The 18,584-nt window shown below is 41.6% G+C and overlaps 1 protein-coding gene across 1 annotated transcript in view; it reads right to left on the bottom strand.

Annotated features, from left to right (window-relative positions):
• Window positions 1–18,584, bottom strand: part of LOC132405930 (uncharacterized) — a 66,128-nt gene that overhangs the window by 32,313 nt on the left and 15,231 nt on the right. Inside the window, exon 2 of the mRNA XM_059990911.1 lies at window positions 15,976–16,101. Within this exon, the coding sequence (XP_059846894.1) occupies window positions 15,976–16,101 (126 nt within the window). The remainder of the gene's footprint in view (window positions 1–15,975; window positions 16,102–18,584) is intronic.

Genomic DNA, 18,584 nt, shown 5'->3' with positions numbered 1-18,584 from the left:
CATCCTTCTAAATTCCAGCAAGTACAGACCCAGAGCCATCAAACGTTCCTCAAACGGTAACCCTTTCATTCCTGGAATCATCCTTGTGAAACTCCTCTGGACTCTCTCCAATGCCAGCAAATCTCTTGGCACAACCATGTATTAGGAAGATACTACTGAGGTTATCTGAGTTATACTACTGAAGTTCCCTGGGCGATGCATCAGGGAAGGCAGAGCATGGTCAAAACTCTCCGGCAGGACAGGTGGTGGCCAGGGTGGGTGGGGATGTTGAGAGGTTCTGCTGCCGTTGTATCACTTGTGCCCAGCATAACCCCAGGAAGGGCAGAAAGCTGCAGCTGGCAAATCAGGCACGGCCGAGGGGACCCTGGGAAAACATCCAGATAGAGTCCAAGGGGTCCTTGCCAAAAAACAAGTGGAAAAGCTACAGTCCAGTAATCATGGATCACTTCACCCAGTGGGTAGGGGCTTTCCCAACAAGGGACTGCACCGTCAGCATTGCCGCACGGATCCTAGTTCAGGAAATTGCCCCAGGGTGGGAAGTCCAGGTGGACTCGGATCAGGGAGCATGTTTCACAGGGACAGTAATGAAGGAAATGTGCCGACTGTCAGGAATTCGACAACGGTTCCACGTACCCTACCACTCTCAGAGTTCAGGAAAGGTAGGAAGGATGAACCAAACTATCAAGAACGCCTTAGGCAAAGCAATGGCTGAGATGCAAAAGACACGGTTGATGTATTACCAGGAATCCTGATGGAATTACTAGCAACCCCAAACTGCACACTGGGTCTCAGCCCCTACGAATTATTGATGGGGTGAGCAATGCGACTCCCTTATGGTTTGTGGTGAGCCCAAGGCTTACAGGGTTAAAATGACACAGCATGTGAAAGGTCTTTGTAACCAATTTAAGTGTTGAAGGAGCAAAAGCAAAATGGCAGAAGTGCTTTGCTGATCAGAGAGAGCCAGAGGAAAGGAGTTAGTCCTGCCACAGCCGGGAATCAGATCATGGTGAGGGTGCTGTCTGAAAGGGCAGCATTTGCTCCCAGTTGGACAGGACCACAGATGGTAATTTCAACAAGTGACACTTGTGTCCGTGTGCACTGGTGAGGCAGCCAGTGGAAACACTGGACTCTGGTTAAACCGCATGACTCACCCTCCTGTTGCTCCCACAGATAGAGCAGGGGATGAAGTGTACCCAGTAACCGTGTAATTACAGAGAACCTAAATGATGAATACCAGCCGGCCACACCTGACCACAGAAGATGAAAACACACTCACAGGAAACGTGAAGGAAGGAGACACCGAGAGCGTGACTGAACCCCATGAACAGCATGCTGAAGTGTAATGGTGATTGTACTCTGTAATGGAGGCTGGTTGCCGAAGGTAGATGATTCGTTGAACAGCATAGAACAAATAAGATATTGGGGAAAATACATTCCACAACTTCACAACTTCAAAGGCACGGCAGCCTGAGAAAGTCTGCACACGGCATGTAAAGGCAGTCACCCTCCAGCCTGAATGGGGACCAAATATAAATGAGCTGGGCCCTTTCAGCAGGTGGGCCATGATCGACTGGACAGTTTGGAAAGGGGCTGCCACCGGGGAGAGGTCCTTGCAGTCATTGGCACAGGACCACCCCAACCCCTTCCTGTACGTTGATAAGAGGGTCTCTGGGCCTCGTGCACTCACCTTCCCGGTACCCCGGAAAGAGAGAGTTATAGCTACCAGGGAATGAAGGGGTGAAGACGAGGAATGTGACTAAGCTGCAATCAGCCAGCAGGCGAACAGTCAACAGGTGTAGAAATGAAGCCTCATTTCTAAAGACTGTTGTTCAAATTTCTGGAACAATTTCTCCACTCAGCATTTTGTAGGTAGAGGTTAGTGGCGATAGGGTTGATGGTGATGCACATAAAGTAATTGGGGGGAATTCCAAGGCAGGGTATTTTTGCTGCCCTATTTGAGTGGATCCTCCTTTAGGTTGGCCTTTCCTGGTTCAAATGTATTTTTGCCCAGACAGGCCAAGAGGAGAGACTGTTAGAGCAATTTTGGGGTTTAGGACATATACATTTAGCAACTGACTTTGGCTACAAGTCTTCACATCTGCAAATGTATTGTGCATTTAATTTGGAGTGAAGCTCTGAACATTGGCTTCCTAACAGCCGTGAGTCCCAGACCTGACAATGTCGATTAAAATTCATATGGATGTCTGGTGTGGATACAAATCAGGAGGTGTGAAGGTTGTATGTAGTTTCAAAGAAAGCATTGTATACATTGTAAATATGGAATAGTCCTCTGAAGTTTAGCACATGAAAATATTAACCCCCACGTTGAGTCAGCCAGACCTTGCGACCGAAAGCGTCTCCACATGATGTCTGCTGTACCTGGTTTTATTGAATAAAGAAGCTGCTTTCTATCCAACAGTACCTTTCTCCAGTGACTTCTCAAAGTGCTTTTAGAGGTTGGTCATGACCAGAGTCGACTCTCACCTGAACAAGGACCTGGACTCGCTGCAATTTGCCTATCACCACAATAGGTCTACACCGGCTGCAATCTCACTGGCTCCCCACTCAGCCTGGGATCACCTGGACATCAGCAGTACCCATGGAAAGCTGCTGTTTATTGATTACTGCTCAGTGTTCAACACAATCATACGCTCAGTTCTAATCAACAAGTTCAAAAATCTGGGTCATTGTACATTCCTCCGTAATTGAATCCTTGACATCTTTCACTGGGCGACCACAGTCTGTGCGGATCACAAAGCCCCTCCTCACAGACAATCAACACGGGTGTACCTCAAGGATGCAAGTTTAGACCAGTGTTCTACTCTCTCGACATCCACAACCAAGTGACTAGGCACAGCTCAAATGCCATCAATAAATTTGCTGATGACATGATTATAGGAGGCAGAATCTTGGATGGTGGCAAACGGGTGCACAGGAGTGAGATAGATCAGCTGGTTGAGTGGTATCACAAGAACAACTTTGCACTCAACATCAGTAAGACCAAGGATTTGATCGTGGACTTCAGAAAGGGAAAGTCAAGAGAACGCAAACCAGTCCTCATCGAGGATCAGCAGTGGGAAGGGTGAGCAGTTTCAGGTTCCTGGGTGTCAACATCTCTGGAGATCTATCCTGGGTCCATCATTTTGATGCAATTACAAAGAAGGCATGACAGCACAGATATTTCATTAGGAATTTGAGGAGATTTGATATGTCACTAAAGATTCTAGCAAATTTCTATAGATGTCTAGTGGTGGGCATTCTAACTGGTTGCATCACTGTCTGGTTTGGAAGGTCCACTGCAAAGGGTTGGAAAAGGCTGCAGAAAGTTCCAAACACAATCATCTCCATCATGGGCACTAGCCTTCCAGCATCAAGCACACCTTCAAAAAGACATGCCTCAAAAAGGTCTCATCCATCATTAAGGACCCCCATCACCCAGGGCTTGCCTTTCTCTCATTGCTACCATTAAGGTGGAGGTACAGGAGCCTGAAGACACAAACTCAATGATTCAGAAACAATTTCTTCCCCTCTGCCATCAGATTTTGGAATAGACAATGAACACTACTACAATATTATTGTACTAAGTTTAATTTAATTTAATACATGTGTATTTCTTATTGTAATTTATAGTATTTTTATGATGTACTGTTGCCATAAAATGACAAATTAAACAACACATGTCCGTGATATTAAACCTGATTCTGATTCTAATTCTAAGTGACTTTGACTGTGGAAAGATAGTTGGTGGCAGATCGGGTGGTTTGAGCAATAGCCATTTTATTAAGTACAGGGGGTATCGAATAAAGTGGCCACTGAACGCAGCCAACAACTTTTATACCTCATTCTTGACTTCTGAAGAACCTTTGGGTTACAAAATCATCAGGATCCATCAGCTGGTTACAGGCACCACTCTTGCAGTCATGGCATACATAGGGACAAGCGTTTCGGAGACCGCCCTATGGTTCCGAATGGATTCCAGCTGCTGTAGGAGTGCAGACATTTCCTTTTGGGTGGGAGTGGAACATTCTCTGCCAGTTCACAAACTTCTCAAGCACCGCTGTTACAGCGCGGTGCAAAAGTATTACGCTCATATATGTAACTAGGGCACAGTACTGTATTTGTCATTGTGGAGCAGAGAGCGAGTTTGCAAATCTGGTGGGAGTAAAGGATGTTGGAAATAGCGAGGGCGGAGTGCCGGGGGAGGGGTGTGGATGGCGCAGGTACAGACAGACTCAGCCCTGAGATAGCAGGCAAGGTTATTTGATTCCAAACAATTAGTTTATTAATAATTATAGAATGTCTCTCTGGTGCTTCCTACTCCCTCCTCTCACCCTTCCCCATTTCCCAACCATGATTCTCCTCTCCCTGCCCCCTTCCCACTCTCTGTCCACAATAAAGACCAGATCAGAATCAGGTTTATCATCACTCACATTTGTCATGAAATTTGTTTTTTTTTACAGCAGTAGTATAATGCAATGCATGAAATTTCTACAGTAATGTGCAAAAATGTTAGGCAGATAAATAGATAGTTAGGGTGCCTAAGACTATTGCACAGTACTGCATACCTGATCCAGCACCACTACTGCTGGCCAGTTCCAGGCATGCACCACCTTTTGTACAAAATCTTTCCCCTCTCATCTGCTTAAAACTTTCTAAATACTCCCTTTGCCTTAAACGCAAGTTTTTTTTTAGTTTTTGAAGTCTTAGCCCTACGACAAAAATTCTGACTACCTACCCTATTTATGCTTTGTAACTTTACAAATTTCTATCAGAATAAACTTCTATAAAGATAATCTTCTCCAAGGAACAGTTTCAACAGTAACACTCTCCAGAACTCTGTTTACTGACTTGAGTTTTTACAAACCCCATTTCCAGAAAAGTTGGGTTATTTTCCAAAATGCAATAAAAACAAAAATCCGTGATATGTTAATTCACGTGAACCTTTATTTAACTGACAAAAGTACAAAGAAAAGATTTTCAATAGTTTTACTGACCAACTTAATAGTATTTTGTAAATATACACAAATTTAGAATTTGATGGCTGCAACACACTCAACTAAAGTTGGGACAGAGGCATGTTTACCATTGTGTTACATCACCTTTCCTTTTAATAACACTTTTTAATTGTTTTGGAACTGAGGATACTAATTGTAATAGATTTGCAATTGGAAATTTTGTCCATTCTTGCTTGATATAAGACTTCAGCTGCTCAACAGTCCGTGGTCTCCGTTATCGGATTCTCCTCTTCATGATGTGCCATACATTTTCAATAGGAGATAGATCTGGACTGGCAGCAGGCCAGTCAAGCACATGCACTCTGTGTCTACAAAGCCACGCTGATGTAGCCCGTGCAGAATGTGGTCTGGCATTGTCCTGCTGAAATAAGCATGGACGTCCCGGGAAGAGACGTCGCCTTGATGGCAACATATGTCTCTCTAAAATCCTAATATATGCCTCAGAATCAATGGTACCTTCACATACATGCAACTCACCGATGTTGTGGGTACTGATGTACACCCTTTCCATCACAGATGCTGGCTTTTTCACCTTTCGCTGATAACAATCAGGATGGACTTTTTTCATCTTTGGCACAGAGAACTCAACGCCTGTTTTTCCCGAAAACTAGCTGAAGTGTGGACTCATCTGACCACAGCACACAGTTCCACAGTCTTTCAGTCCATCTGAGATGTGCTCGGGTCCAGAGAACTCGCTGGTGATTCTGCATAGAGTTGATGTATGGCTTCCTCCTTGCGTAATACAGTTTCAAGTTGCATTTCTGGATGCAGCGATGGACTGTGTTAAGTGACAATGGTTTTCCGAAGTGCTCCCGAGCCCAGGTGGCTGTAATTGTCACAGTAGCATGACGGTTTCTTAGGCAGTGCCGCCTGAGGGCTCGAAGATCACATGCATTCAACAGTGGTTTCTGACCTTGCCCTTTACGCACTGAGATGTCTCTGAATTCTCTGAATCTTTTCACAATATTATGTGCTGTAGATGTTGAAAGACCTAAATTCTCTTCAATCTTGTGTTGGGAAATGTTCCTTTTGAACTAACTAACAATTCTCTCATAAACTTTGGCACAAAGGGGTGAGTGATGATCCATCCTTGCTTGTAAAGACTGAGCCTTTGATGGATGCTACTTTTATACCCAGTCATGATACCTCACCTGCTACCAATTAGCCTGCTTAATGTGGAGTCTTCCAAACCGGTGTTACTTGAATATTCTGTGCACTTTTCAATCTAATTTTAACTCTGTCCCAACTTCTGTTGAGTGTGTTGCAGCCATCAAATTCTAAATTTGTGTATATTTACAAAATATAATTAAGTTGGTCAGTAAAGCTATTGAAAATCTTTTCTTTGTACTTTTGTCAGTTAAATAAAGGTTCACGTGAATTAACATATCACGGATTTTTGTTTTTATTGCATTTTGGAAAATATCCCAACTTTTCTGGAAATGGGGTTTGTAAAAACTCACACTAAATCCTTTTTTTTGTAATTTATTTTTTTATTGAAGTTCATCATCAAACAAACATTTCCATAGGATGTATTTCAGACATTGTACATTTACATCAAATTATCATATATGTCACAAATCTCCACATAGTATTTATCTGAGGTATACAGTTATAGAAAAGAGTGGAGAGAAAAAACAAGCAAAAGGAAAAAACTATGTACAAGTAGGGAGTGATATTTTTTACAACATATTCATTGATTTGTGAGAATAAAATCAGGCCTATGAGGCATTTTGTAGTTAAACCACTTTTCTCAGTATGAATCAAATTGTTCCAGCTTATGATTAACAGATGCTGTTATCTTCTCCACTTTGTAAATGTCCATTGTAATTTCCATCCATGCATTTAAAGTTCTCCTGTGATAACCATTTCCTAGTAAGAGTCTTTTTACCAGCCACCAACAGTATATTTATTAAATATTTATCTCTTTTCATCCATTCTTGAGGTATATATCCAAAATATATGGTCTTACTCTCCAAGGATATTTCACATTTAAAGATATCTTGTAGGGCATTGTGTATCTCCATCCAATAGTCTTTGATAACAGGGCATTTCCAAAAAATATGATAACGATTTACATTTGGATTTCCACAAAACCCATTTGATCCTCTTTTATGATAAAAGGTAACACAATTTCTTATCGCAACACTAAGGTTTTAGGTAAGATTTTAAAGTCAACATTTAACAATGAAATAGGCCTCTAGGAGGCACAATCTTCAGGGCTCTTTCCTTTCTTAAGAATTAGGGAGATAATAGTTTTTCTCAATGATGGTGGGGGGGGAGACCAAGATTAAATGCATGTTTGAACATGTTTAGCAAATGCTCTGATAATAACGCGATCAACTCTTTATAGACAACACGAGTGAATCTGTGGATGCTGGAAATAAATAAAAACACAAAATGCTGGCAGAACTCAGCAGGCCAGACAGCATCTATGGGAGGAGGTAGTGACTGCATTTCGGACCGAAACCCTTCATCAGGAGTCACTAGTGAGTCCATCAAGACCAGAGGCCTTCCCACTTTGGAGCTGTCTCACAGCTTCCTGTATCTCATGTATAGATAATGGAGCATTGAGGAGGGACTCTTCTTCAGAAGAAATGCCCAGGAGATCTTAATTCCTGAAAAAGGACTGCATCCTAGATTGTCCATCACTACATTGCTCAGATTGATACAGTTTAGAATAAAAGTTCTTGAACACAACATCAATCATTTTAGAATTACTAGTGAGGACTCCTGTCCCATCCCTAATTGAAGCAATAGTCTGAGAGGCATTTTCCTTTCTAGCTAAATAAGCCAAACACCTACCTGGTTTTTCACCATGTTCAAACAATTGTTGTTCAGCAAATGGCAATTTTATTTTGGCTGCTTGTGTAAGTAAAGAGTTTAGTGTACAGTGTAGGGCTGTGAATTTCTGTAACTTGGCTGCAGAAGGTTTATTAATATAATCCGTTTCAGCTGCTGCAAGCCTTGCTTCCACTAGGCGCTGCTGTTCCGCAGCTTGTCGCTTCTTACTAGCAGAGTAGGAGATGATTAACCCCCTTGCATAGGCCTTAGTGGTTTCCCAGAGGAACGATGGACTACTAGCTGATTTGGAATGAATAGATAAGAAAGATTTGAATTTGGAAGAAAAGTAGTCTACAAATTTATTATCTTTTAGAATAAGAGGATTCAGCCTCCAATGTCTAGATCGTGCTGAATTATCTTTGGTCTTAATATTTAAATATACTGCTGCATGGTCAGAAGTAGCAATATTTCCAATTGTGCAGGATACAACTAAATCTAGGAGTGTTTTGGGGGTTAGAGAAAAGTCTGTTCTGGTGTAACACTTGTGTGGATTAGAAAATAATGTGAAGTCTTCGTCCAAGGGATGTAACAACCTCCAGATATCCACAAGTTCCAGTTCTCCACAAAAGCCCATGATTTGTTTGGACTGTGAGGAGAGCAATGGGGGACCACTAGGCACTCTGTCCATCAATGGGTCCATGAGACAATTAGAATCTCAACCTACAGTAATGTTTTGTATTGGAAAGCTTGTAAGTTTGGAAAAAGCATCTGTTAGGAACTTGAGATGAGCTGGAGGGCAGTAAACATTGAGAATACCATATTCCTCTCCATATATTGAAGTTTTAACAATCACAAATCTCCCATACTTATCCTTAATGCAGTCTAATAACTTAAAAAGAAGGTTCTTCCTAATTAAAATGGCCACCCCCCTACTCCTGGTATTAAAAGATTAAAATAAACTTGATCAAATCCACTCTGTTGCAGTTTTAGATGTTCCTTATCATTTAAATTTGTCTCCTGCAATAAGGCGACATCCACCCTTTCCTTTTTCAGGTTTAGTAGGATTTTCTTTCTCTTGATTGGTGAATGACTCCCCTTAATGTTCCAAGTGCACAATTTTGATGTTAAAGGTTATAACCCTTTATAACAATCATGTGACTCTGGAGGAGAAGAAACACGACTTAAGATCAGCTGAGTAACAAAAAATAAATTTAAAAAACACACCAGAAAAACAAAGCGCCAACAGCACTGAACAAGAGGACTTACCCCACACTTAAAGGGGAGACCTGAACCTTCCAGCACCCCATATTCTGCCCCACTGCCAATATGGCATTTAACATAGTCAAAAATGAAAACAGAGTGTAATTTATCAATCCACTGATTTGTTACCGTCACGTTTAACTCCTTAAGGCTGGAGCAGCACAGCTAATTTAAACAAATAATGAAACTGTATTAATCAAAACAAACACGTTACCCAGCCTATAAGATATCTTGCCATTGAGTAATGAAAAGGTGAAATAAGGCGACCATCGAGCATGTTGTCGTCCATAACCAGGGCTACACAATATACTGTATACATTTTTTTGCCTAAAGTGTCCACATAAATTTTAGCTTTGTCAGGAGAATCAGATATCTTGGTGGTCCCATTGTAGGTGATTTTCAGCACTGCTGGGTGTAGCATAAAGTACTACATTCCGGATTCTCTCAGCCGCTTCTTTACCTGGTCGAATTCCTTGTGCTTCCAAATAACGGCTGCCGAAAAGTCTTGAAAAAACATAAGCCTGCATCTCTCATATACTAAAGCCTGGGCATCAGTCCCATGGCGCCTCAAAACCTCCATCACTCTTTGCTTATCACCGAAACTATGGAACTGCACGAGGACAGGTCGGGGGCATTAGCCTGGGCCCAGTTTTGCTTCTTTCCACTTTAATGTGTCCAGCCTTGGTTTCCAAATCAAGGAAATTAGGCAGCCTTCTGTACCTTCAGGTAGATCGATGATTCCTATATTCTTTCTCCTACCTCTGTTCTCAAGATCATCGATATAGTCAGACAGGCTTTGAACTTGCTTTTCGAGTGCCTGGATGCAGCTTTGGGCTTGATCAGCTACAGTCTCTACTGCGGAGACTCGGCCTTCGGCTTTGGTCATTCGATATCAAGATTTTTAAGCTCCAGTGTGTGGTTTTGGAGTGCTAGAGAGAGTGGACCCAGCTTCTCGTCATCATTTTGGATATGTTCTCCGTAACTTCCTGATTTACTTGACGAACAGCAGGGTCCAACGTGTTAGCAGAGCTAGCAGCAGCTAGTTCCCCAGCCCTGGGCGAGCCCTCTGTACAGCTCATCTTGGCCACCTCTTTATTACCTTTCGATGACATGGTGTTGAAGCAGCTCAAAAAAAATACTCATCAATGTTCATGTTATTAAATCCAACACTTGGGCATTTAAAAAAGAAGTTAAAACCGATAATTTTATATGTGAAATTATCAGTGTTGTGGTGCTGAGCTCAGCAAAGCAGACATTTCACTGTGCCGCCATCTTGAAACCCCGATCCTTGATCTTTGATTTTTGTGCTGGGTGCCTAATTATTACTTCATTCAGGCCCTCTTGCTCTTCAACCAGGTTTCCTTCAGTCTCTGACAGGCCCCACATCTCTCTGTTTACAATCCACTTCCTCTTCATGTACATACAGAATATGTTTGTTGCAAATCTTTTCTCATGATTTCTGTTTGCCTCTCTTGCTACTTTTGCAAACTTCCCTCTCAGCTTGCACACTCATATTAGCAACTACCGAATGCTTCTTTAGAGTTTGTCTCAAAACTTTGCAATTAGCAAAGGAAAAGGGGGGATGGGGCCTACCTTCTCTTAGAGATTATTATTTTGCAGCACAGTTGAAAGCTGTGATATGTTGGTGCAACCCATCATATGACGCTCAATGGAAAAACATTGAGGAGTGGGTACTTCCCATCCCCATACAAGCAATTTTGGATGATAACATCCTGCAAAGGTACATAAGTACTATTGATAACCCATGGGTGAAATTGACTCTTAAGTATGGAAAACTACTATAAAAGAATATAATCAAGAGGGAGATATTGCAATTCTTAAATGGTGTGCATATGACTCGGATTTTACACCAAATAAATTGGATGCTAGATTTAGGGACTGGACAGCTAAAGGAATAATAGTTCTTAGCAACATAATGAAAGAAGGTACACCGTTCAGTTTTGAAATGCTTAAAGGGAAACATTTATTAGAAAAACAAGATTTTTATCGGTATTTACAGATGCGACAATATGTTAATAAGATGCTTTAAAATGTAACCAAGGCAAGTACATGCTTGATAGAGCTATTTAGAAAAGCATATAATTCAGATAATGGTAGTAGAATCATTTCAAGCATGTATAAGGGGCTGTCAAATCTTAAAACACATTTGACTTCATACATTAAAACAAAATGGGAGAAGGAAGGAGGGATAATTATATCTGAGGAAGAATGGACAACAATATGGAGATATCAATGGAAGTGTACCAGTTCACAGAAATGGAGGGAGTTTGGATGGAAAATCTTGATAAGATATTTTATTACACCCTCTCAGAAATCCCATTATGATAGTAACCTCCCTGTTTGCTGAGAAATTGTGGAAATCGTCTAACAATATCAGAAGATTACTTAATGTGATTCAGGCAAGTCAGCAACAGGCAGTGGATGGCTCGGTGCTTTCCTTAGATGCAGAAAAGGCCTTTGATCATGTCAAGTGGCTGTACTTTTTTTTCACTTTAGAACGATTTGGTTTAGGCAATAATTTTATTAAGTGGATGAAAGTTCTTAATAATGACCATTTGGCTGAGATTCTCACCAATAGTATTAGGTCGGATAATTTTAGTACTCTGAGGGGCAACCGACAGGGCTGCCCTTTATCACCACTACTTTTCACACTGGTGATCGAGCCATTGGCTGAGGCTATTTGACGAGACCCCAAAATATCTGCTCCAGACATAGGACTAAAGTCACATAAAATTACATTGTATGTAGATGATGTTCTAATTTTCTTATCAAACCCTGCTATATCGGTGCACCACCTTATACAATGCATCAATTCACTTAGCACTTTTTCAGGTTATAAAATCAACTTTACTGAATCAGAGGCTATGCCTCTGGGGAATATACAACAGGTACCTGTCACTCAGGGTGTTTTCCCCTTTAAATGGTCACAGACAGGTTTTGTTTACTTTGGCATCTTTATCACATCAATTGTTCAAAGCTAACTTTACACAGTTACTTGACAAAATCAAACAGGATCTTGAGTGATGGAGCACTCTTCCCGGTTTTTGGCTTGGCCGAATACCCTTGCTCAAAATGAACATTCTTCCTCATCTGCTCTACCCAATCTGAATGATTCCAGTCATTTTTACCCAACAAGTACTTTTAAAAAATAAATGGCTTGTTTGTTTCTTTCATCTGGATCAAAAAAAAGACCCTGTATTAAAATGTCGAAGTTACTGCTTCCCAGTAGTCTAGGGGGTCTAGATTTTCCAGACATCAAAACATATCAATTAAGTTCCTTTTTATCTTATGTGGTTGACTGGGTTTGCAGGGACCCCTCCTCAGTTTGACTAGACATTGAAGCTTCACAAGCAAAATGCCCTCTTATTAATTTGCTTTTCCTCAATAAGATGCAACTAGTTAAGGAATATTGTCGCAATACAATAACAATTAATACAGTCAGGGCTTGGAGGGTGATGCGACAAATTGAGGGCAATGCAGCGAAAATATCACCCTTCACTCCAATAACTGGCAGTCCAGATTTTCAGCCTGGCATAATGGATTCTGGATTTAAACTTTGGATTTCTAAGGGTATTTTCCATCTAGGAGATTTGTTTGATGAAGGAAGAATGGTGTATTTTAGTCAAATAGTACAGAAATTTAACATACCCAAAAAGGATCTTCTTTGTTTCTTTCAGATAAAATATTATATACAAAAAAACATCATTGTTAACTGATTTCTATCGTTCTGACACAGAAAAGAGGGTGTTTTGTTCTAAGGGTGAAGTCTCCATCCGTACTTTTTACAGCATCCTGAGGAAATGTTCTTGTGTAGAGGCTGAGCAGCCGGGAATGGTCTGGGAGGAAGAGCTGGGAGTAGAAATTACAGCTGAAACATGGGAAGACATCTGTGATAATGCAAAGAAGATTTCAGTTTGTAATAGAACTAAAGCATTGCAACTCAAAATTCTGCCTAGAGCCCATCTGACTCCAGATCGTTTCTCGAAATTGAATTGGGAGTTTCTCCAATGTGTTCTAAATGTAAAGTAAATACTGGAACTTTCACCCACTGTTTTTGGACTTGTCCCAAACTTCAGGCATACTGGAGTGACATCTTGGGTGAAATGGAAAAGATTCTGAAGATGGAGCTTGAACTGGACCCAGTGTCTTTTCTCTTAGGCTTACCCAGCAGTCGTATTATTAATGCACATCAGAAAAATCTTTTTAATATCCTGACTTTTTGTGCGAGGAAGAACATTTTACTTTGCTGGATATCTGACAGGCCTCTGGACCTTTTGGTTGGCGAAAATTAATCATGGAATACATTCCTTTGGACTTTTTGACATGTATGGTACACTCAAAAACAAATAGTTTTCATAAAACATGGCAACCTTTTCTGCAGTATCTAGATGTAAAGCTGTCTGCTATACTGTTAAGGGCTTTTGTATAGGGAGTTCTGGTGTTCTGATACTTGATATCCGTGAGGGGAAAAAATAGAAATGTAAGTGTACCTGGAAAATGGAAGTTTTGTCATGCTGAGCAAAAAAAAAAAATTTAAAACAGATCAAGGATCATCTTTATCTCTGTTTATACTCAGAGCCTACTTTATTAGGTATGGTCATTAATGCAAATATCCAGATGGGGCGACTTGAGTGTCTCAATAACTCCTGATCTCCATGGGATTTTCACTCACAACAGTCTCTAGAGTTTACAGCAAATGACATAAAAAACAAAAAAAGCACTCAGTGAGTGACATTTCTGTGGTCAAAAATGCCTTTTTAATGTGAGGTCAGGGTTCAAAGCCATTAGCCAAACTGGTTCGAGCTGATAGGAGAGGCCTTCCATTGATTGCAAGGACGTTGCGTCCTAGTGGTCTACATTAGTTGATACTCAAGCTAGTAGGCAATCCAGGCAGTACGATAACTTATAAGGAGCTACATAATAGGTTTGTTAGCTCGGATGGAGTTCATGGACTACAAAGCACTGTATAATCATGGAGAGAAAATTGGATCAGAAACAAGATGCAAGTGCAGAATTAGGACATTTGGCCCATTGAGTCTTTTCTACCATTCCATCATGGTTGATTTATTATCTCTCTCAACCCCATTCACCTGCTTTCTCCCTGTAACCTTTAACACCTTTACTTGTGATCAAAGGTCATCCACTTTCTTTGCCAAAGAAACTTTCTGTTGTCATTCTGGTTGCCGTGTGTGCATTTCACTGCAAGCTGGATGACCTCAGAGAGCAGAAGTGAAAAGTTGTTTGTGAATAGGAATGAAGTGAAGTGGAGAATCTCAGAGTGGACACATGGATCTCCACTTTCCTCAGTGTAAGTAAGAATGAGGTGGACTTTGATGTACGGGATATAATCTCCAAATTGCCAAATAACACCAAACAAGAATAAGTAGTGAGCTAGAAGGAAGATAGGAATTGATTTCAAGTAGATCTGGATGGATGGTGAAATGGTGAATGAGCAGCAGATAAAGTACAATGCTGAGAAACAGGAAGTATCACATGTTAGGAAGAATGAGAAGAGGCAATAGAAATTTGTGAGCAGACTTCCAAAAGGAAGACACAAACAGAGATCTGGGAGATATATTTGTTTATGCAGAGGCATAGCGTGGTAACAAGTCCTCCTGCCAGCCAGAGCCACCCAATTACATCCACCTGAACAATTAAACTACTAACCCGTACACCTTTGGAATGTGGGAGGAAACCGGAGCACCTGGAGGAAACCCATGTGGTCATGGGGAGAACGTACAACCTCTTTACAGACAGTGGTAGAATTGAGCTGGGGTCACTGGCACTGTCATAGTGTTATCCTGACTGCTACCCTGCTGAGGGAAGAACTTCTGTCATCCAGAGAATGGGGAATACCTGGAACACACTACCTGAGAGAGTGGTGGAAGCAGAGTCTCTGACAGCATTCAAGGAGTACTGTATCTAGTTGAGCAACTGAATTGTCTAGGTATAAGCGACTATTGGCAAGGTACCGAAAGCTAGGCTTAATATTTATTCATTGAGATACAGCGCAGAATAGGCCATTCCAGCCTTCTGAGCCGCACCACCCAGCATCCCTGATTTAACTTAATTAGGGGACAATTTACAACAAGCTACCAACCAGTACGTCTTTGGACTATGGACAGAAACTGGAGCACCCAGACAAAGCCTACACGGTCATGGAGAGAACATACAAACTCCTTACAGAAGGTGGTGAGAATTGAACTCGAGTTACTGGTACTGTAAGGTAACCATTATGCCATTGTGCTGTCCCAAATGGAAACCTTCCACTGGCTGGTATAGACATGGTGGACAGTTACCATACTGTGTGAACCTAGGATCAAGAATCAAATTTACTGAATATATACATTTCCGTCTATTAGGGATTTGTTGTGGTGTACTTTAAGCCACCTTTATCATGCTGTTTACATTGTAAATGCATATTGGTATTTATGTATTTATGCACATTTTATTCCATACCTGTATTTTAACCTTTAACTATTTTTATATAATTATTTTTTCTTCATAATTGTTGAACTTTGTTCCTTTTTATTGCATGTCATGACCTGAGCAACAGACCAGAGCACATCCCTAATACATGTAACTGTATATGGTGAAAAGTTGATACTTGATCCTTACTACATTACAAGAGTGTGTAGTAATGAGGGAGGGCAGCCCTATCAGCGGCATAACTGTCAACTGACATCTTAACTGTCTCATAATGCATCACAAATCTCACAGGAGAGCAGGGAAATTCTCTTCAGTCTCCTATCCCTAACCCTCAACCAACACCATTAGAATGGGATCAGCATCACAATTATCCCCTCATGGGATCTTAATCTGCACATGTTGGCCACATTATGGTAATGTGGAATTGATTCCATCAGTACTAGCCTTTAGCTTGTCTTGAAGAACTTACCACTTGTAAGGCAGGAAATGAGCAGGAAGAGTGTGGTGAAGAAAATGATGGCCACAGTGGAGTAGATGATGCAAGCTCTTCCACAGAGAATGGTCCAGCCTCCACACGTAACCTCTCTTCTCCAGCCTTTAAAAGAAAGAAGGAGACAACTGACTGAAGTGTAATATGATAACGTTCACCAAGAAAGTCTATAATTTTGTCACGGACAGGAGCTTGCTTTATGAACTGTGACCTCAGTGATCTAACATTCAAGATTCTATCTTATTTATCATATGTAAATTGAAACATACAGTGAAATTTCTCATTTCTATTATCAACCAAAGTTGCCCTGCAAGTGTCACCACTGTCAGGGGAAAACCTAGTTTGAAACGGGGTCCAGAATAGACCCTATGAACTGTGCTACTATTAAGAGAGAGGGAGGGGGAGGCGTCCAGCATAATGAGAGAGAGAGAGAGAGAGAGAGACAGAAACTGCTCGGAAGATTGATGTTATGGTTTCTCTGCCACAGCTTGTTTACCTTTTCCCTAAGGTCACTTGTCTGCTTGTAGAGTTCCTGCAGAGAGTGGACGGTGGAGCTGGTTGATGAACAGCTGGTGTCCAACATGTGGAGATGAAACCCAGATCCGCTGGGACACAGAGACACAGGGAGACACACCAGGAGACACGCAGTGCGGGCACTGGACGAGCTTGGTTGCACCCACAGGAAGGTGGGGTTTCGGAGGATCGATTCGGGGAAATCGATCAGTGGCTCACAGTGTGGAAAAGTGTGACTGGTGGGGATTTATTTGTGTGTCCACCCTTGCCTGACTGAAGAACGGCCGTACCTATCATGGTCATAGTCGGTGACCACAACAGAACTTCAGAAGACAACGGGAAGATCGACAGATCACCTCTCACCTATCTCTCTCTCTCTCTCTCTCTCTCTCTCTCTCTCTCTCTCTCTCTCCCCCTCTCTCTCTCTCCCTCTCTCTCTCTCTCCCTCTCTCTCTCTCCCCTCTCTCTCTCTCTCCCTCTCTCTCTCTCTCTCTCTCTCTCTCCCTCTCTCTCCCTCTCTCTCTCTCTCTCTCCCTCTCTCTCCCTCTCTCTCTCTCTCTCTCTCTCTCTCTCTCTCTCCTCTCTCTCTCTCTCTCTCTCTCTCTCTCTCTCTCTCTCTCCAACGTTACTCAACTAACTACCTCAAACCGAACTGAACTCTCTTCATAACATCCTAAGACTGTACCCATTAACCTCTAGGATTGAAAGAGCCTAGTTTTGTTCCTATTTCCACACACACATATATATCATTGCTAACCTGTTCAATATATTTGCATTTATATTACTGTATTGCTTAATTACTAATAAACATTATCAGTTTATAGTAATACCAGACTCCAAAGTGTTTTCTTTTTCTGCTGGTTCTTAAACCCGGTCATGGGGTATGAGGCACCCCCACTCCATTGCCAACATAGCAAGCCCACAATGCTCGGCCGAGCAACTCAGAACAAAACAAAACAGCGACAGCAAAAATGAGCCCCATCTCTCAATCTCACCTACACACATACACTGACATTTAACCTGAGGGTAGGCGTCCAGCTCCAGCCTCAAAAGAACACAGACAAGGGCTGACAGACACAGGGCTTCGATCTCTCCAGCAAACTTTGAGAGATTTACAGACACGTTTTCAAGCAATGGACTTCAATTTCTGGACTTCTGATTTGTCCTTGGGCCTCAGTTCTCGACATCAATCCCAGAACATGCCAATCACTGAACATCATGCCTTGAAATCTGGTCTCACCAATTTGCAAACCCAAGACCTAAAGTTTGCCTCTGTTGACTTACATCACACCTGGAGACAGACATGAATGACATCCAAAGCTGGAATCTGGAGCAATATATGAGGTGTTGAAGGAATTCAATGAGTCTAGCATTTTCCCTCACATTCCCTATCAACGTACCATCTACTTACACACAGGGCACAATTTACAGAAGCCATTTAACTTACTGCCCGGCACATCTTTTGGAAATTGGGAGGAAACTGGAGCATTCAGTGGAAACCCACAAGGTATCAGAACCATGTTTGTTAACACTGACATATGTTGTGAAATTTGTTCTTCTGTAGCAGCAGTATAGTGCAATACTCAAACAGTAAGGTGAAATAAGAAATGATTTAAAAGATAAATAAGTAGTTGAAAAATAGCAATAGTCTCCACAGTCCCAAGGAGAACGTGTAAACTCTACACAGACCAGGGGTCAGCATTGAATCTGGGGCACTGGATCTATGAAGTCACATGAAAACACCTTTCCCTTCACTGACTCTGTCTGTACTTCCCTCTGTCTACATTTTCTTGGCAACTACAGAGCATCAAAATATGTGCGGCTGGTTGAAAACATGCTTCAAGCATACAGAACCCTGAAGTGCAACATGTCATTGAAGATTGATTTTTTGCATTCTCATTTAGACTTCTTCGTTGCAAATCCTGGCATTAATAATAGTGAGCACGGTGAAAGGATTCACCAGGACATTGCAGTCATGGAGAAACAATATCAGGGCAACTGGAACCTATCAATGCTGGCTGATTATTGTTGGAGAAGCCTCAGACACTGAGTACAAACAAAAATCATCATCAAAA

The sequence above is a fragment of the Hypanus sabinus genome, chromosome 16, assembly GCF_030144855.1.
Source record: "Hypanus sabinus isolate sHypSab1 chromosome 16, sHypSab1.hap1, whole genome shotgun sequence".
NCBI classification, from domain to species: domain Eukaryota; kingdom Metazoa; phylum Chordata; class Chondrichthyes; order Myliobatiformes; family Dasyatidae; genus Hypanus; species Hypanus sabinus.
The sequence above is the reverse complement of the archived record's forward strand: the minus strand, read 5'-3'. Positions and strand labels throughout refer to the sequence as shown.